The following is a 20,260-nucleotide window of genomic DNA, read 5'->3' on the forward strand; positions in this document are numbered from 1 at the left end:
ACGCACCAGGGTGAGTTATAACAATGACAAACCCTGGTTTACTCCTAAACTCAAAAAGCTGTGGCTGGAAAAGAGTAAGGGGTTCAGAAGCGGAGACAGGGACTGCTACAGAGAGGCCAAGTACAGGTTCACTAAAGAAGTGGACATTGCCAAACATCAGCACTCTGAGAAGATGCAGCAGCAGATCTCAGAGAATGACTCGGCCTCTGTGTGGAAAGGTTTTAGGAATATTACAAACTACAAGCCTAAAACCCCCCACTCCACTGATGACTTGCTCTTAGCCAACACCCTCAACGACTTCTACTGTCGTTTTGACGAGCCATCAGGCAGCCTTCACACCTCCAACGACCCCAACAATAGAGGCACTTTGGACACTCATTCCCCCACCTCTCCCCCCTCCACAGAGCCATCACCACCTTCAAACTGTTCACCTGCAACACCCGCCCCCTCACCCCACACAAAAGAGGATTTCACACCACCTCCTCCGACCACAACTCTTCATATTCATGAAGCAGATGTGAGGAAGCAGTTTAGGAGTCTGAATGCTCGGAAAGCTCCCGGCCCAGACGGTGTGTCTCCTGCCACCCTCAGACACTGTGCAAACGAGCTGGCCCCAGTGTTTTCTGGCATCTTCAACTCCTCACTGCAGGCATGTCATGTGCCTGCCTGCTTCAAGTCCTCTACCATAATCCCTGTCCCCAAGAAACCTAGGATCACTGGACTAAATGACTACAGACCCGTGGCTCTGACATCTGTGGTCATGAAGTCATTTGAGCGCCTAGTTCTCTCCCATCTCAAGACCCTCACGGCCCCCCTCCTGGACCCCCTGCAGTTTGCATATAGAGCCAACAGGTCTGTAGATGACGCCATCAACATGGCCCTACACTTCATCCTGCAGCATCTGGACTCCCCAGGAACCTACGCCAGGATCCTGTTTGTGGACTTCAGCTCTGCCTTCAACACCATCCTTCCAGACCATCTCCGAGGCAAGCTTTCCCAGATGAATGTGCCTGATCCCATCTGCCGGTGGATCACTGACTTCCTGACGGACAGGAAGCAGCACGTGAGGCTGGGGAAGAATGTCTCGGACTCCCGGACCATCAGCACCGGCTCCCCTCAGGGCTGTGTTCTTTCTCCTCTGCTCTTCTCCCTGTACACCAACTGCTGCACCTCCACCCACCAGTCTGTCAAGCTAATCAAGTTCGCAGATGACACCACCGTCATTGGGCTCATCTCGGACGGGGACGAGTCTGCCTACAGGAGGGAGGTTGAACGTCTGGTGTCTTGGTGCAGCCACAACAACCTGGTGCTGAATGCCCAGAAGACAGTGGAGATTATTGTGGACTTCAGGAAGCACACAGCCCCACTCCCCCCCATCATCCTGACTGACACCCCCATCACCTCTGTGGACTCATTCCGCTTCCTGGGTACCACCATCACCCAGGACCTGAAGTGGGAGCCCACCATCACCTCCGTCATCAAGAAAGCCCAGCAGAGGATGTACTTCCTGAGGCAGCTGAAGAAATTCAACCTGCCAACACGGACGATGATGCAATTCTACACTGCAATCATCGAGTCCATCCTCACCTCCTCCATCACCGTGTGGTACGCTGGAGCCACTATCAGGGACAAACAGAGACTGCAGCGTGTTGTGCGCTCTGCTGAGAAGGTGATTGGCTGCAGACTCCCATCTCTGCAGGACCTGTACACCTCCAGGACATTGCGGCGTGCAGCTCGGATCTCAGCTGACCCTTCTCACCCTGGACACAGTCTGTTTGACCTGCTCCCCTCAGGCAGGAGGCTCCGGTCCATTCGCACCAGAACCTCTCGCCACAAGAACAGTTTCTTCCCCTCTGCTGTTGGACTCATGAACAATAACCACATGATTGTCCCCGCCACTAACACATGACCCTACGCTGTGTTACTGCATCATTTCATGTTTGGCACTGATCACCACCTGCACTCATGTATATATCTTTCTACGTAGCACTCATAATTCTTATTCTCATGTATATATCTCATGTATATCTCATGCACATATCTTTCTTTCTACATAGCACTTTAATTCTTATTGTCTGCACTGAAGCACCGCAGCAATTTCCTAATGTTGTAAACCTCAACATCTGGCAATAAACCCATTCTGATTCTGATTCTGATAATGTTAATGAGAACTATCGAAGGGGAAAAAGCTTTAGTTTGTTTTTTTGGTTTTTTTAAGGGACTCTTTCGAAAGATTTAGCTGTTTTTTCTTTGTTTGACAACTTAATGACACAAGTCTTTGATTTTTCAGGGACCTTCAGGTTACCCAGGAGAGAGGGGCTTGAGCGGCGAGCCGGTAAGCCACCTCTGCATGTGGAAAAGGGGAGAATATCAACACCCTGTCATATTGGGTTATTTTAGTATAAACTACATTCACCAGCAGCACTGTAAACCACATTGACCAACAAAGCTGCAATCAGAGAGAGAATGTGCTCTTTCTTTTGATGTGAACTGCTGCATCACACCAATTTTTCTGTTAACATTTCTTCACAGGGAGCACCAGGACCAAAAGGAGAACCGGGAGAGAAGGGATTGCCGGTAAGATGCCAGCTGCTGGTAGTTCACAGTTCAAATGGTGACACACAGCCTGAACAAGAAGTCGTAGTCAGGAGGTTTCAAAAGTTTTAATATTAGGCATGAAACGTATGCTTAATCCTTACATTTCTTTCACTTGTTTCTCATTTTACAAGAGCAATCCAAATGTAAGATATTTTTATTCATGTCATCATCTCTTCACTGTGTAGCCAAGTTCTCAGTTTATGCTTTGATCTGTTTGCAGTCACCATATTTGTGGTGGTGATTGACCACAAAGTGGTGATTGAGCAGCATCTTTTTTTCTCTCAGGCTCAGACTTTTCAGACTGTTGATTGTCACGTGGTCTCTGCTTTACTTTGTTGTTTATGTTTGATCATATATGACTGTATCGTTTGATCTGTGTGTGTTTGTACGTTAACGTGTTTTTGTTTGGTCCTCGGGGTGTGCTCTGGACTGCTGTCCTCTTGACCCTAAAGCTCCCTCTGCAAGCTGCTGTCCCCATGGCTACCTTTCACAGTCATCTTTTCAGCATCTGACTTTGGCATATACATCTAAAAATACAAAAACATACCAAGAGAACAGCTCGATGCGGTCATGTCCTTTTAAAGGCAAAATTCTTTATTATTCCATGTGAATTAAAACAAACTGATTTCACAGACTATCGAATATTCAGTGACTCACAGAAGAAATGTGCGAAATGTATATGCCAAATCACTCCATATGTGTCAGTGGTGGGTGGTGTTGGTTTAGAGGTGTTGATGTGGTGTGAGTGGAGTGGATACAGCTATCCCCTTTTCTCCCCCAATGCAACCTTGCATGAATTTGTCCTAAATTGCTATACTGAATAAACTATTCTCTTATCTGGATGTGTTAATCAACTAAAAGTATATCTAATGACTAATAACAGAGTGCGGTTAAAAACAGAAAAAAGGCAAAGTAGATGTAAACTTCCAAAGAGTGTCTGTGAGGCTGCATTAAAGCCAACAAGCATAATATTTTTACTGATTTTTAGGAGGTGCGGCTTATTGATAGATTAAACTTATGACGTGATTGTGATGCAGGATGAACGGTCAGAGGATCAAGACTCATCCTGAGGGGATTTTGAAAACCTGTATCGAGCATCATGGCGATTAACCAATAATGCTAAGATATTTTACTAAAACGACAAATGCTCGCCTCCAGCTCATTCAGGAGATGATTCACAAACTAGAATTTGTTCTCTGGAGACCATCAATGTCTTAATAACAACGTCCTTTGTCCCAAATCTGACATAGTTTAATCTGAATCAGAAATGCTGCTGCCATCTCTAAAGTTACATTGTTTATAATAACTTTGCCTTTTTTCTTTAAACATAAGGTTGTATTAATTGCTGCATTTTGTAGTGGGAATCACCCAAATCATCAGCTATTGTCTGCACGCTCTCTTTTGTGATGTCTACACTTTTAGCTGTCTCTGTATGCTCTATATTTCTTTTTCATCTACTTGTGTTCTGTTTGAAGGTATGACTCGTGAATTGTTAGCTCATCCTTTAACAAAAGACAACAGACTTGAGAGTAAATCTAGTCTGGCTTCATTCTGTCAGGTGATGGTGGGTTACTGTTGTAACCACAGTGCTAAGAATGAAACTGTAGCGCTAAAGCAAACATATTTTCCTGGCTGAACTGCTGCCTGACAAAAAGATGCAGATGGCATGATCAAATGCATATCCTGGAACAGTGTTATGTCACCAGCATGATGCAGGTCCATAATGTGCATGCTGATGTTGCCCAGCCCAGCATGGCAGAGACTGACTATATATGGAAGCATGCTCCGAGTATGAGGGCGGCGTAGAGAAATACAGGGAATGGATAATATCTGACAGTGCTGGGCAGATGTGTGGACTGTTTTAACCTTCTAACTGCTGGACTGTGTTGAGAAAAATGACTTGCACCTTGGCGAGCAGTTCTTTAGCTTGTGCTCCTTACCTTGACGGCTGTATCTATCTTCACAGGGGGACGGAATACATCAGATCAGAGAGGCGCTGAAGATCTTAGCCGAGAGGGTTTTAATCCTCGAGACTATGATCGGTATTCATGGTGAGTAGGAGGCCTGCGGCAGGGTCAGCTTTAGGCAGGGGTCAAAGGTGGGCGACTCAAACCCCCACTCTACCTACCGAGGGGTGGGAACAGTCACGAGCAGCCCCAGGACTCGGGCTCGTGTTTCCACACCCTCACACAGTCCCCCCCTGTCACTGCTCTCTGATAGGACATTAGCTTGCAGATGTTCCACAACTTGCAGGCAGACCTTGAGCTTCTGACTCGCAGGGTGACACTGCTGGAGGCTATCATCTGGCCAGGTAACGCTGAGACATCCTCACCCGCAGAACTGCTGGCCCCCACTTACCTTCTTGACAAGATCTAAAGTGTTAGAAGCTAAAAGCAAATTCTGATAATCAGTAACTGAACTACGAAATGTTGTTGTAGATGTGTTTTAAGAAATGCAATCCTTTAAATAAGCTGTTTTGGTACTATGACACATGTGAGCCTACAATCTTCTGCCAAGGTTTTACTTATAGATGTTTGTGGATTTTTCTCTTCTCACAACTTTAAGTTTGTCTCACTTGGTACACTTCTGAGCACCAATAATAATTAAAAAATATAAATATTTACCTAATATTAAAGAATTATCAGCTTGTTTCATAGTGAAGTAGAAAGACTCAGAGGTCTACACCCTGACAATAAAATGATTGAAAATAAAAATGTGCCAAACTGTCACTGGTTTTGGCTTTTCCAGTGTGATGAATTGGTGCTCTTCTTTTTTAAATTAGCTCATCTTTTGGACTCATTCTGGACCATTTGAAGGGTGCTGGAAAATTAAGATGGACATTTTTCCAACAAGTTTATAAGAAACACACAAAGCATATTAGTCAACAACATATTAGTCAGCTGCAGCTTGCCTAAAACAAGTTAAGAATCCACTTATAGGTTTGGATTAGGACTACAAAGTGCACACATACTGGTGGAGACGGAAGTGCCGTTCCAACTGCTGTCTTTCTTCAACAGAGCCTGATCTAGGGTCTGGGGATGGACCGTTTGGCACATCCTCCCCTAGTTTCTACAGAGATAAGCGATCAGGTTCAATTCCACATCGACTTGCTTCTCCTCTGTCCTCCGACACCAAGGTTCGAGGAAAGTAGCCACCCCCTGGCTCACCCTGAGGATCACAGGCGGGGGGAGAGGCTTGACTTCCCCTCCTATAAGTTTCATCAACACTCAACAGAGTTAGACGTTAACTGACACCCTCTCTGGGCTGTATCATCTAATATAGGATGGGGGACACCTCAGGGAAACTCCACTGGTACTCGACAATGCCCTGCTCCATCGGGAACCTGAGAACTAGTTCGAACCCCATCCATCGCCATAACCAAACAATTTACCTTTACACAATACTTCCAGCTGCTCTTTCTGTTTTTCATTTGTTTGGCTACAGAACTCCAAGCCTCACAATTAGGATGATGAAAAAATCTGAATCTTCTGTGGTGCTCCTCGAGCTACAAACGGTCCTGGAGAATAAAGGTCATTTAGAGTAATCATGTGAAAGAGAAGTCAGATGTGAGAAAAGTGACTGGATTTGAGTTTTTGTTGCTTTCACAATATAACTGCAACCTAAACAGAATTCATTATTTAAGCACATGGAGTCTGTACAGTTTGCGGGACACGACTACACAAACAAAACTCCTCCTATAGTATGTAATTTGTTATGCTTCTATCATATTGTTTAACTCAATGTTATGTAGTGCACTAAAAAGATTAAGTGATCCGTTCACTAACTGAGATAAGTGCTGATAACGGTGATTTGTACTGTTCTGGTCCCTCCCCTCCTCCTCTAAAGTATGTACTGATAAAGCGTTTCGACATTTAAACTTGGTAAACGTGCACAAACATTTGCATCTTGTTTAAGCCTCCACATATTTAGAAACAGCCATAAATGATGTTGCAATCTGGAAACATGTTGAAAGGAAAACAGACCTCACAGGATATTTCATGATCTTTAGCACACACACACACACACGCACACACACATATGGAGAAAATGGCAAAACTGTTACGTTAACTTGAATATACTTTTACCACTGTTGTGCTGGTAAACTGCTTATACTGTTATGATGAAAAGACTTTTTTTTCTGCATTTATTGTGAAACTATTTAAAATGAACTGTAGTTTATTTTGTATGCTGTTGTGTAACCATTTCATACTTTTAACTTTTTTCTTGCAAAATGTTTTACAGTGTTAATATAATCCTGTCTAGATGATCGGTGTAATAAAATAATGTCCACTGTTTTTTATTTTTTTATTTTTTTCTCTTTTTTACATGACACCAGTATTCATTAAACACTTTGATAAATAAAATGACATCCACTCTTTCCACCATACATTTATCTTTGCATATACAGAAAATCTAAACTCTGCATCTACACTCACGGCTGTAATTGTTGTTATCAATAAAATAGTTTTTCAATTAACCCATGGGGAACATACTGAAGCTCAGCAAAACCCAAGCATAACTTCGGTCCAGACTTGTGAGGCGAGTTAGGTGTTTGGTGGCAGTGGGCTCTTCCCCTTACATACCACCACAGCTTGTTCTCCGATGCTGTCTTCTATAAGCAAGGAGATGGCGCCATCTAGCTGTTTTGATGCTGCTAGAGCCACAACAGCTTTTTCTGTGGGGAAGCCCATCTTCTCCAGCTGCTGAAGACTAGGAGGAAACTTTGTGTAAGTATATATAAAGTACTGTGCAAAAGTCTTGAGCCACCACTCACGACGCTGCGCACCGTGCTAAGTTTTCAGCTAATAGCTTTTGGGAATCACCTCATTGGTGCAAAACTATTTTATATTTGTCAAACTGTGTTTTCTTAGGGAGTTTTCAAAGATTCAAGCAAAAAAATTGAGCAAATGACAAATAATGTATTTTTGTGACGGGCTGCTAGTAACAAAGTGTCTAAGCACAACCTTTTATATGCTCGAATGATTGATAGGTCGGTGTTAAATGGTTTAAAAAAAACAAGAAAAAAGAAAAGCCATTCCTGGATTAAATAGAAAATACAGGGAAAAGCAGCCAATGTCAGAAGACCTTTAAACATTGCTCAAGACAACTTAAAAGAAAGTCTGGAAGCACACTGTAAAAACAAAGAGGGATGTCTCAAGACTTTTCCACAGTATTCTATGAGAAAATCGAGTAGTACTAGGTTTAAAAAAAAAAAAAATACATACACACACATCTGCATACTGACATAAAATTCAAGATATTAAGTTATTACTAACCGCAAAGAGGAAACCGATGATTTAGGAACCTCCACTTTTGCACCAGGATCATCGGGAGCATCCTGTAATGAGGCCAGTATCCCCGCTCTAAGCATCTGCTCCTCCAGCACCTCTGCCTCAGCAGTCACAGTAGACTCCTCCATTATCCAGGCAGGCAAAGGTTCAATCCATGAGCGGTGGTTTGAAGCAGAAGGTTGGTTCATTGGGACAGCAGCTGACTGATCTACGGGTATCGTCTGAGAAACTGGTTGAGATCTGTGACAACACACGAGGTTAAAATGTTCAGAATAAACACAGGTTAAGACCAATGAATGTTCATTGAGACTTGTGATGTGAACGAAATGAGTCACACCTGTGTGAGGTAGCGTAGCTAGGCAACCTTAACCTGGCTGTGGTGGAAACATACATCCAGTCAGGGATGAAATCCAAGACTCTGGACTCCTCCAGCTCCTGTAACATCCCGATAAAGGGCTGATGATCTGAGCGATACATTAAGTATTATATAGAAAGACTTATGAATATGGAAATGAACATCATCAAAGATTTAAACCTGGAGAAACAAATTGAGAGTTCAAGAAAAATAAGAGAAAAGTGAGCTAATAGTAAAAGTCCTAATAAGTCAAAAAACAAGTAAAATTGTTCCTCTGTAAATCACAATATAATGCTTTTGGTTTCAAACAATTGCAAAATCGGGGTAGGATACAGTTGTGCCCAATGCATATTGCACAGAAGTGAAGCAGAGCTGGTGTCCCGGGCAGCAGCAGCAGACCAATCAGCAGAAAAAGCCACGGGAGAAACCAGACAGGCAGACATCTCAGCACCCTCCTCTGTGTCACCTGTCGACACTGTGCTGTAAATAAAGCAAGCTGGACGGCAGAGAAGCCAAAGATCCGGCTCGCCTCACCCCCACCAATAAAGAGGAGCAGGGTGTAAAGAAAAGGTAGTGCGATGATTGTCAGGGTGGAGAGGACGAGTAAGGCGAGTGTCCCCCAGCGGCGCTCCTGACAAGATCCAAGCAGCAGCACCAGAGCTACACTGACCAGCAGAGAGGGCAGCTCATCATGGCTGAGAGCATACAGGAACACATCTGAGGAGGGGAAGAGGTCATGCATATGTTTTGATTTTTACCAATTCTTGTCTGTGAGATCTGAACTCAAAAAAAGGGTTACCTGTGAACCTCGGGAAGTCTCCTCCTGGACCAACACTGAGACTTGCCTGGATGCCCCCAGCATACATCAGTAGCATGAGTGTTACCAATAAAGAGGTCCCCAGGCAGAAGCCAGGACGACCTGATCCAAACCAGAACCGCACTGACGACATACAGTCCAGCATTATTCACGATTATTCACGATCAGCTGTAGTTTCTCTACTCACTTTTTGGAGGGTTTGTTTTTTGCTATAGTGGCATAATATTGGTAAACAAACATATGCTGGTTTGCATAACACGAAAAATAGTTTGTGGCATTAAACTGAACCCATTATTGTCCTCACAGCATTAAGACAGCCCGTCAAAGATCCTTCAAACTGAGGTTAGTGCCTGCAGAAATTCCACCAAAAGACATGAAATATCTAACTAGTACGACAACCTCTAATTTCTTCTGATCGTATATAAAATAGCCATATCCTCAAAGCGTATGTGATGAAATATTTTAAGGAAAAAAAGAATAATCAAAGCATAACTAATAAAGTCCTACAATTATAAACAAATCTCCAGTGTGAAAATATTCAGAAAATGAAAGCAAACTTCCGCGTTACGTCTTTTTCTTCGCAGTAAAACAATAGCATAAAGATGCACTACCCCCACCTGCTGGACATACTGCTAGCAAGCCGTCAACCACCAGCAGGATTTAGATTATTATTTGAATGAACTGTTTTCAAAGACATTTTTTAAGATCTGGCCAAGAGGGCAGAAGAGATGGAAACAAATATATGAAAATTGTTCTATAAAGATTTTTTTAAGTGGCCCACGAGAACTGGTCTAGTTACGATCTATTACCCAGAGTGGGTATAATCACGCTAAGTCATAAGGATACTTGAAAAACAGGTATTTATTTTACTTCTTGTATAACCCCTCCCTAAATCACGTTGACTTCCGAATATTTACAAATCAGCGTTTTTTTATGTTGTTTAAAATTTAAAAGCACAGACTATGCGGCTATTATTGTAAACGTACGTGTCGATTTGTGTATCTAATCTGTAATGCTCTCGCTACAGCAGCCCCCAAACAGTATCGCGTTATGTCGCGAGATTTCGCGGTTGCCGCGAAGAGAAGTGCGTTTCTGCGGCAGCATTCTTCGTCCATTCGTCTCTTGTAGGCACACTAAAATGGCGTCTGCTTCGGGTGAGTAAAAAAATTGCGACAATTGCTGACTTTTAAAGTAAATGTTGGTTTTCATTGAAACATTAATTTACATGAATGTATCCTAATTGTGAGTATGTTTGCATAGTTTGTCTTTTTAGCCACTTTTCTTCATTGAATAACATGAACTTAGTCGGCTCCGCGTCCGAGGCCTAGACAAGTTAGCTCGTCGAGTCTTTGCGGTATTTACTCCGGATATGTTTTTTCATTTGTGCACACTGCGTTTTTCCGCATATTACCAATTTAAAACGAATCCTGTTTAACGGGTGCGTCGATCTCTGAGTGGTTTCGTTGGCTGTGAAGTAGTGTATAGGTTTAGTGAATGGTCTAGTTGTCTCCGTTTTGAATGGCAACCTAAGAACGGGCCTGTAACGTGCGGCTCGCGCGCTAAGATCTGAAACTATTGTTTCTTGTTTTATTTTTTTAAACTAATCCTTTTTCCCCATTTACAGATTACAGCTCCTACAACCAGACCGGGGCTCAACAGGGGTAAGGTTTTTCAGTTACCTTTATTAAAATGGCTTTGAGATTTTTAACCATCCAATATGACCTAATTCTTTCGAAGAAAGGAAACAAAGCGGAGATTAGGGTGGATGCAAATGTAAACCTGTATATATATTTTTAAAACCAATATGCAAACATGGATTACTTTTGGTCGTTTTGTAACCTTCTTTAGATCGTAGTAAACATCTTTTGGATAAAGACCATTTTAAACAGCGCACAGCATGATATTTTTTTCAGGCAGTACCCGGATTTCTGATGATCCTAAAATTTTGATGCATATGTTTACAGGTATGCTTCCTATGCTGCCCAGCCCTCACAGAATTATGGACAATCTGCTCAGGTACCATTATTGATTTAATTGTGCAGATTTGATCAAAGCATGCCTTGTGCTTAAAACATTTAATGATTGTGGGGGAAACTTGGGATGGTTATTTGTTTACTGCTGGCAGTCATATAGGTTGTTTGTGCTTTAAGCAAATGGAGCTTTTAAATAATGCTTAGTTGAGGTTTATTGTGCCTAATGGCTACTGTATTTGGTCTTTCAGCAAAGCTATGGCCAGCAGAATTATGGCTCATATACCCAACCTGCTGCAGCAGCTGCTGATAGCAGTTACAGTCAGACAACACCTGCAGCTGGAGGCTACCCCCAGCAGCAGCAACAGTATGGATCTGGATCATATGGCCAACCAGCATCAGGTCAGTTTTTGTTTTGTTTTAATTTATTTATTTTTAATTATTCTGTTGTTAAACAGTCAAATTACAATGTGAACAGGAATGAATATCAAATATCTTTTTTTTTCTCTTTGTGATATGTGATGTCTTTTGTATAGCTGGCTACCCTGCTGCCCAGTCTGCTACTCACAGCTATTCACAGTCAACCCAGGGTTACGGAGCCAGTGGTTATGACAGTACTCCTGCTGCTGCTGCTCCAGCTGCCTCCCAGTCTTATGGCTCTCAGCCAGGATACACGGCTCAGTCTGCCTACCCTGGTTATGGCCAACAGGCTGCTCCCACTGCCCCTCAGAGGTATGAACATCTCATCTGACAACAAAATAACACGTGAATTCCAGAAGAACATGCTTATCGGATTACTTACATTTTGTCTGTGCTTTGTCTCCATCAGTTACAATGCTAACAGCCAGCCGGCTACTTACAACCAGAGTAGCTACTCCCAGCCAGCAGCATATGGTCAGCAACAACCTGGTTACCAAGGCCAGCAGGCAGGCTACAGCCAGCAGCAGGGATACCAACAGCAGACCCAGCCACAGCAACAAGCTCCTCCTGCTTACCCTCCCCAGGCCGGTGGATCATATGGGCAGCCTCCAGCCAACCAGTACAACCAGCAAGGTGGACCACCCAGTTACAGTCAGTCCGGCCATTACAGTAAGCTTTGCTTTCCTCCTGCCTAAACAGCTGCTCTCTCAACTAAGCGCATCTGTTCGATTCCACTGTGATCATTCTGTGATGACTGCATGTTTTGATATTGTTGTTCCTCTTGTAGACAGTTACAGGCAGGACGGGCAGGGTGGAGGTTCTGGTTATCCAGGCTCTGAGCCTACGAGGTACCCTGGAGTAGGGGACAGCAGGGGCCCTGGAAGGGACTTTGACCGTGGTGGAATGATGCATCGTGGGCGTGGAGGCATGGGGCGCGGCATGGGGTAAGTGTCTTTCTTAAGCACTTAATCTCACATTTATTCAGTCTTTGCAGGTGCCGTTGCCATTTGAGGCAGAGCTGAGACAAACCCTGCTGTAACGTCAGAATAATACAGGAAAACATAATGGCAGTCTTGTAAGGGGAATTTATTAGCATTTGATACTGATTCATCAGCAATCGGTGCTAATGAATTGCATATAGCTAGTATAATACATGCAGTGGCATATGTTGTATATGCCAGCAATAAGAATGAGTTTTGTCTCAACCCTGCCTCTCTCTTGGTCAAAGGTAAGAAGAAGAAAAAAGTGCCGATTTTGATCAGAGACCTGTGCATAAAATTTAGGTTGGACAGCTTATATCCTAGACCACGATTTGATTACTGGGCAGTATCAACAGTATAGCATAGGAAAACGTAGTTTCAGATTTCAACGTTTGTCAGGGAACATGGTACAATCTGTAAGAATATCTACATAAAGACATACAGAATTCTAACCCTACTTTCTTTAGTTTCCCACCAGTTCAGTTTGTCAGCATGCTGAATTATTCTCTGTAGAGTGACTAACTGGAATAATACAGTTAGATGCTGGAGTCTAGTCCTGTAAGGTCATATATTACGACAGGTATTTTAAGAAATGTATAAATGGACGCTGGGCTCATGTAGCACATTAAGTTCCATTTCACATGCACGTTTGTGTTTTACTAGAGAGCAGTATTTGGGTCAGTACATTTTCTTGATAAGTTTTATTTATTATTCATTTTTTGGCAATTCATTGGTGGTTTTTCAGAGTCTCATAGGTTTCTAAAGGGCAACCGGTGACAATATGTATTTGTCCCCATTTCATTGGGTTGAGAAAATGCCAAAAAAGGCGGGAAATGGCACTTTAAATTAATCTAGATGTTTAAATGGTTGTTTAAAGAAACACCTCAAAAGTAAATGACATCAATTACAAGAAGACAGAGTAATTAACCATCTATTTTAAGAATTTTTGTCATTTGCCGCTCTGACATTACTCCCAAAAGTAGTTTCTCATTTGATGTCATCTCTTGGACCAAAGTAAGTTTTTGTTTTTGTTTTAAAAAAAAAAAAATCTCTTTCAAGGGTTACTTTGATGTTCAGATTTATTTATTTATTTATTTTTTACTAACCATTAAAGCAAAAAAACAAAACAAAGGACAGTAAGAACGGTAAGCCTATATTAATGGCAAAACACTCAGAGGGAAGTTTTAATAAATTTCAAAATCCTGGTTAATTTTCTGATACACGTGGTTATTTTCCAGCCATATACTGGCTGTTTTTTGGTGTTTTTGACAGCTTGAGGAAAGAAAAATGTAGGTATAGTGGTTTTTTGACGTTGAAGGCATGGGAAAACAGGGCTTATTGAAGGTATGCACAGACCCATCTGTTCCAAAAAATATATAAAGATTTCTCATGGGGTGGTTAGTGTGGATGCATTCAGTCCAAAGTGGATTTTTGTTTTGTCATTAGTCAAATCTCAAAACAGCTTTTGGGTGCACTATACTTGTTTTAAGGGTCTTGTGAAAATGTATTTCTCATGATAAGGAAATTGGAACACATCCTGGACACTCTCTCTGGTACTTCCATTTAATAGACAAGAAAATTGTCTACAGATTGAGCATCGGAACAGGTTTTCTATTGTGCAGATGTGATTTTTACCAAGTTAAAACGGTTACAGAGACACATTTCAGGTGTTTGAAGTTCATCAGAGGGTTGTACCGTCATGTTGTACTGCACATTTGGTTTGGTTTAGAAGAGCTGTTTAAAGGTTTAAAAATACTATTTAAAATTCATACTTGCGCTATCAAGTTTTACATCAGCAGCCATTAACGTGACTATTGGTAACATGACAGGGGTTTGGGGTTTTTTTTGGTTTTTTTCCCTTCTTTTGGGAAAGAATCCTGCCCAAAGCTTGAATGAGCAGTTTTGTGGCAGAAATGCACAGGCATCATCGGGTGTTCATTTCAGGTGTCCATTTTAAGGTGTGTTTAGAATTTTTCATGGTTATTTTTCAGTGGCAAAAGTTGTTTTTTTGGGGGTTTTTTTTTTTTTGTTTTTTTTCTCCTTCCTTTCCTTTTTAAGAAAGAGGGTTCTGCATGACATCTCTGGTTTTTGGTGGCGCAAATGCACACACACAGACACTGAAGTATTTCAGCAAATCTCATACAAGGCCACACTTTAAAAGTATAATATAAACAAAATAGTTCTCAGTTAGAAAGCATAAATAAAATTACATCATTGTATTTCAGATGCAGTGTAGCAGGTTTCTATCATTAAATTTGAAGATTAGCTTAGGTTTAGCTTTGCACAGGTATATTTATATATTCTGGGGGGAGGTGGGGGGCACGTTATGTCATTCTGAAATGTTTTGAATTGTTTTTGTGGTTTGGAATACAACTGTTTGATCACTTTCTTTTGAGCACATTTTTAACATGCTTTGTCACATTTATACCGTACAGGTAACAGTGAGAGCCATTTAAAACCATCTTTTCTCTAAAAAGTATCTGTACTCAGTACAGAGCCGCCAGCTTAAGCAGCAGAAGGAGCTTTAACAAAGATTCAAGGTCTGCCATTTTTCAAGAACTGAGGATGGTGGTTTTTATGAGCATGATGGGTTCTTTAAGCGACCAAGTCTTTGTTTTTAATTTCCCTTGGTAAACTATGTTTAAGAAGAAGAAGAAAACGAAAAGTTTTGGTGTTTTGTTTGGAAACATGTATACTTGTATTTGTTTTTATTACCTGGTGAATGTAATCACCAGGCCTTCTTGTGAAATTTCAGATGCATTGTCTTATTTTACATGTGTAATATCTGCTTGTGCTGTAATTTTCCTTAGAAGTAATGTTAGTGCGGCCATAGTTTGTTTCTGGGTAAAACTGTATTCGTCAATGCATCTGAAATCTTTTCTATCTGTGTACAAATGTTTGGGTTTTGTCACAATTTAAATACCAGTAAAAAATGTTAGTTTTTTATTTATTTTTTTTCATGTGTATCCTCTACTAAAAAATGTTTCTGAAGTTGTTTTTAGCTAACTAAGGAATGGCGCATAATTCCTAAACTAATACCCTCAGTTAGATTATGTATTTCTGATTATGGGGAATTTTTATTATGTGAAAGTTGCTGTCCGGCTAGTTAGAATGTTTTGATTACTCCCTCAATCAAGCCACTTTGCTCGAGCCATGGAAGTGGCTGTAAAAGGGAAATCGCCTTCATATCTCCATTTATTCCCCCATAGCAGCGCTGGAGACAGAGGTGGCTTCAGTAAGCCTGGTGGTAAGTTAACGAGTATTACACTGGTTAGTCCTTTCAAAGACTTAAACTTTTTTGAGCAAATATGCCTCGAGTATTGATGTGACATACTTTGTGGTCGTCAAAATTTATTTATACAAACACATCTGAAAATATTGGAAATTATTTTTTTTCCCATTGCCTGAGACCATTCTCTCTGGGGTACTGTATAGTTCAGTCACTGCTTATGGTTTGACACTTGAGTTTTCAAAAGGTTAATCACAAATTTCAACTCGAATGCGTTTTGTTACTGCTTTAAGAAATCTGAGCAGAATTCATGGGGTTTTTTGAGGATTTGCTACTGGTCTAAGAGGCTTTTCAAATGACACACAAATATTTGCCAAAGGGTCCAAGGTGTCCTATTTTCAATTCAATATATCACTTGTGGGAATTGTGTGTACCTTAAGGTGCTATTTTCAACTTTTCCCAATATGGCTGATGCGTCTATAAGGGAGTGTCTGGATTATGTTTTGTAGTACTCTTTAGGTGGAGTTTACTAAACAAGAGTTCTCAACACTGACTTGTATCAATCTGTTTCTTTCCTCCTGGCTGATGGACCACAGGACCTATGGGCGACAACGAGCGTGAGATGGGTGAGTCACTAAACTCCTGTTAGGTTCCTTGAAATTGGTGTTTCATAAACTCTGTACAGCTTGTTGTTTTTTTTTTGTTGTTGTTGTTGTGTTTTTTTTTTTTTTTTTTTTTTTTTTTTTTAAATAAGCAACTGTTTAAAAACAAAAAAAAAATTGTAAATGGGTTTCCTCGTAGGACGCCCAGAGGAGCAGGATGACTCAGAGAACAGCACAATTTATATCACAGGATTGACTGAGAAGGCTAACCTCGAGGAAATGGCTGAATTCTTCAAACACGTCGGTCCGATTAGGGTAAGAACACTTTATTCTAAATGTAGTTGCAAACACACCTAATTAACAATAAAGTAAATGTTTTTTCCTTCCCCTCTTCTTTCTACACATCAAGATTAACCGCAGACTTGGCCAGCCTGCGATTAACATATACACAGACAAGGACTCTGGAAAGCCAAAGGGGGACGCCACTCTGTCCTATGAGGAGCCAGTTTGTGCCAAAGCAGCTGTGGAGCATTTTGATGGTACATTTCATCGACATCAAATCTTTATTATTATTATTAGTAGTAGTAGTAGTATTAATATTATTAGTAAACAATTTCTTCTTTCTTTAAATATTAGGAAAAGAGTTCCAAGGCAGAAGACTTAAGGTGTCCATGGCACGCCGAAAACCCATGATGGGTGGAATGAGAGGTGGTATGCCTATGCGAGATGGCATGATGGGACGTGGAGGTAAATTTTGGTAGTGATGGACTGTATTTTATGCTGTTATTGCTGTACTTGTGTAAATCTTAAATGATGGTAGTTTGAATTTAGATAAACTCACACAGGAGCCCTGTAGCGTGTTTTATGTGAACTGCATGCTAAAATAGCCTGAGTCCAGCTTCATGATTTAAAGGTGCTGTGATTTCCCTATAATATCAGGTATGATGGGCCGTGGCGGAGACCGTGGTGGTTTTGTCCCACGAGGTGGTCCACGTGGTATGGGCAGAGGTGGACCGACAGGAGGCAACATGCAGCAGAGAGCCGGTGACTGGGAGTGTCCTAATCCGTATGTATTTTTTTCATTGTGTACCATCTTGGTTTTTTGATACTTTGTTGGTTTGTCAGAACTTTTTAATTCATGTAATCTGTGCTTCCAGGGGTTGTGGCAATCAGAATTTTGCCTGGAGAATGGAGTGTAACCAGTGCAAAGCTCCCAAACCAGAAGGGTTGGGTGGTGGCCCTCCATTTCCCCATGGAGGTGACCGTGGCAGAGGTGGAATGGGAATGCGTGGTGGCAGAGGTATGGACCGTGGCGGTCCAGCAGGAGCCGGAGGGCCCGGTGGACCCGGCGGCCCTGGAGGATTCCGTGGAGGCTGGGGAGGTGACCGAGGTGGATTCAGAGGACGTGGTGGAATGGACAGGGGAGGGTTCCGTGGGGCCGGCCGTGGAGGACCACCGATGGACCGAATGGGTGGCAGAGGTGGAAGAGGAATGGGACCACCAGGGGGCAAGATGGATATGAGGTAGGGTTTAGGCTACCTGAAACGTGAACTTTAGTGCCAGTCTTATTACTCTAAGTAATTTTATGACTACCTTCTAATGCTGAATTTGGACATGGAACTGAAACTGAAGTGTTTGCTGTCCTTCCTTGGTTTTGTTTGCAGGGATCATCGTCAGGAGCGCAGAGACCGACCTTACTGAAGGAGAAGCTCTTGATCGTTTCTCTTGTGGAATTTGATTTTTAGAAGAATTTTCTTTTAATTTATGGTTCCGGATTTTGATGGTTATAGAACTGCTCTCACGCAACCTGTGCAGTTACATTCATATCGTTTCCATATTTTTTTTCCTCGTCATTAGTTTACCCATGTTTATGCTAAATCTTGTATTGTGCATGTTTTGTTCTTCCTGTTATTGCTTTTTTCTTTCTTTTTTTTTAAAGATGCAGATTAGGTTTGACTTTGTGTTGTAAAATCCAGTATTTTTCATTCATTAACGAACTGTCCTTTCCCATAACTAACTATTGTATGTTGATAAATGTGGGAAATAAAATTTTACTTAATTAATGTTGAGGTTTTTTTGCTTTTACTCAACTGTACAAATTTTAAGCACCTAAGTAATTTAAAATCATAAAGGGACCTCTGTACACATTCACACTACTTACATAAAATAACATCTCTGAACTGTACATACTCAGAATTGTTAAACCAAAGATTTTGGCACTTCAGTATTTCTTTGAGGCTCTTTCTGCTTAAGGTGTGTTTGGTATGTTCTTTGAGGAAACACGATGTTAATCTTACTCAAATATTTGATGGGGATTTTAAAATCATATGATGAATGAAGAAATTTATTCCAAAAAAACTGGAAGCAGTGTCGTTATTGTAAAAAAGGTATTTCCTAAGGAGCACAGATGAATGTTTTTGGTAATTGAGAGATGACATTAATGCAACTTGGTTACATTCGCATAACTTGGGAAGGCAAATTCTTCCCGTAATTAAAAAGTACTAAATTGAATCTTTCCCACTAAATTTTGGCGCATTGAGGCTGGTCAGGTTTTTATGGAGTCCTTGTGCTATTGCACACTTTGTATTTCATCTGCAATGTTTTCTGAAGGGTTTTGCACATCAGCACACACCAACCAGTTTGGGTGTCATTTGTGCCAGTTGAAAACAGGATACACAGCCTACAATTTTAATGGGTTCACCTTAAGTTGGACAACAGAAGATTTGGAGTGAGTATTAATGAGTATCCATTCTGCCTTGCATCAACGGTTCAGTCTGGCAGGGGTGTAATGGTGTTAGGGATACTTTCTTGGCACACTTTGGGCCCTTTACTACCCATCAAGCATCATTTGAACACCACAGCCTGCCTGAGTCTTGTTGCTGGTCATGTCCATCTCTCCATAAACAGTGTACTCATGTTGCTGTGCCTGAAATGGCATCCAGTCACCAGAACTCAGTCCAGTAGAGCACCTTTAGGATGTGGTGGGACCGGAGATTCACATCACGAATGTGTTTCAGTGGTAACCCACTCCACCCTGCCTTCCTTTCAGCCTGTTTGCAGGCATTGGAGGGCTGGTGTAGTTCACTTTCCATCAGTGATGCTGGAAACACCTGGGCCCAGTGTGCCAGAACTCTATAAAAGCCCTCAGAGCTTTCTGTGGCTCTCCTTCCTGAGGCATTCCTGAGCATTGCATACACAGGTTTTCCACCCTGGTACTCGTTAACACCATTGATTGTACTGACTACGCATTTGTGTGTATCTCATTTTTTGTTATGGGGAAGTTTTCATCACTCGCTTTACAGTGAAATGCCTTGAACAAAAGGTGACCGAGTCAGGCTGTGAGCCCTCTGTAGGCCCAGAATAGCGTTCTGTTTTGTTATTTTTCCATTAATGTAGACGATGTAGCGCAGTTGCAGGTCTGAAAAGCCTTGCAGTTACTTTTCTTGCCAGCAGGTGGCGCGGGTTAGATTCAAACTTTGCGTGAATCAGTGCAGCTCAGAATCAGATGAGAAGTTTTACATCAGTGACAGAACTGCAGTAAAATACAGGAAGTCGTGTAAGTGTTTAAATTTTTAAAGGATGGATAATTCAAATGTACTTCTGGTCTTAATAACACTGTTACTTAGTTGCTGCCATTCACAGCAATAAAATTGTAAACTCTCAGAACAAAATTCACAAAGAGCCAATGGTTAAACTATTTCTTTGCTCGTTTCTCTTTTGTCCTCAAACTTCAATGACACTCACTCTCATTACGCTGCTTGTTAAACTCAGAATCATAGCCCTGTGAGGCCTTCAGCCTAAATTAAGCAGCACTGCTAATCACAGACGTTGATCACTGGCACATTTAAAACAAAAAAAAGAAAAACATCTGTGAAACATATGGCTGCTGAGTGTGTTGCTGTTTTCATTTTCATACACTGCTCATGTTACCACTGCAAACTCCTGCCTGCTGGGGTTTTAGTGTAGTTAGGATTTGATCCTCAGATCACCTCTAATAC

The 20,260-nt window shown here is 41.6% G+C and overlaps 3 protein-coding genes across 6 annotated transcripts in view; 2 read left to right on the forward strand and 1 right to left on the reverse strand.

The window, feature by feature from the left end:
• The window catches only part of emid1 (EMI domain containing 1), a 57,808-nt gene extending 52,059 nt beyond the window's left edge, over positions 1 to 5,749 (forward strand). The window contains exons 13-17 of one of the 2 annotated variants that reach the window (XM_085368267.1): positions 2,291 to 2,335; positions 2,533 to 2,577; positions 2,730 to 2,741; positions 4,565 to 4,649; positions 5,616 to 5,749. In XM_085368267.1, the coding sequence (XP_085224393.1) occupies positions 2,291 to 2,335; positions 2,533 to 2,577; positions 2,730 to 2,741; positions 4,565 to 4,649; positions 5,616 to 5,749 (321 nt within the window). Of the gene's footprint in view, positions 1 to 2,290; positions 2,336 to 2,532; positions 2,578 to 2,729; positions 2,742 to 4,564; positions 4,650 to 4,818; positions 4,910 to 5,615 lie in introns of both variants that reach the window. The other variant, XM_085368266.1, reaches the window with a different exon arrangement.
• A 1,288-nt stretch (positions 5,750 to 7,037) lies between these two features.
• rhbdd3 (rhomboid domain containing 3) lies at positions 7,038 to 9,556 on the reverse strand. Its single transcript, XM_085368269.1, has 5 exons — positions 9,044 to 9,556; positions 8,578 to 8,961; positions 8,227 to 8,353; positions 7,875 to 8,129; positions 7,038 to 7,308 (listed from the first exon to the last, which is right to left on the reverse strand). Exons 1-5 carry the CDS (start codon positions 9,204 to 9,206, stop codon positions 7,143 to 7,145), a joined length of 1,095 nt encoding a protein of 364 aa, XP_085224395.1. The 5' UTR covers positions 9,207 to 9,556; the 3' UTR covers positions 7,038 to 7,142.
• A 619-nt stretch (positions 9,557 to 10,175) lies between these two features.
• ewsr1b (EWS RNA-binding protein 1b) lies at positions 10,176 to 18,254 on the forward strand. Of its 3 annotated transcripts, none has more exons than XM_085367308.1 (15): positions 10,176 to 10,215; positions 10,686 to 10,722; positions 11,026 to 11,077; positions 11,283 to 11,433; positions 11,568 to 11,763; positions 11,861 to 12,120; positions 12,239 to 12,395; positions 15,569 to 15,678; positions 16,257 to 16,286; positions 16,462 to 16,577; positions 16,672 to 16,801; positions 16,899 to 17,009; positions 17,202 to 17,328; positions 17,420 to 17,785; positions 17,927 to 18,254. In XM_085367308.1, the coding sequence occupies exons 1-15, from the start codon at positions 10,200 to 10,202 to the stop codon at positions 17,961 to 17,963; spliced, it is 1,896 nt and encodes a 631-aa protein (XP_085223434.1). In that variant the 5' UTR covers positions 10,176 to 10,199; the 3' UTR covers positions 17,964 to 18,254. The 3 variants fall into 3 exon arrangements, with proteins under 3 accessions (XP_085223434.1, XP_085223435.1, XP_085223436.1); XM_085367309.1 differs by having other exon boundaries at positions 15,641 to 15,678; XM_085367310.1 differs by having other exon boundaries at positions 15,644 to 15,678.
• Positions 18,255 to 20,260: the final 2,006 nt, after the last annotated feature.

The sequence above is a fragment of the Diplotaxodon limnothrissa genome, linkage group LG12, assembly GCF_057381915.1.
Source record: "Diplotaxodon limnothrissa isolate DT_005_m linkage group LG12, D_limnothrissa_male_GT1.1, whole genome shotgun sequence".
Taxonomy (NCBI): Eukaryota; Metazoa; Chordata; class Actinopteri; order Cichliformes; family Cichlidae; genus Diplotaxodon; species Diplotaxodon limnothrissa.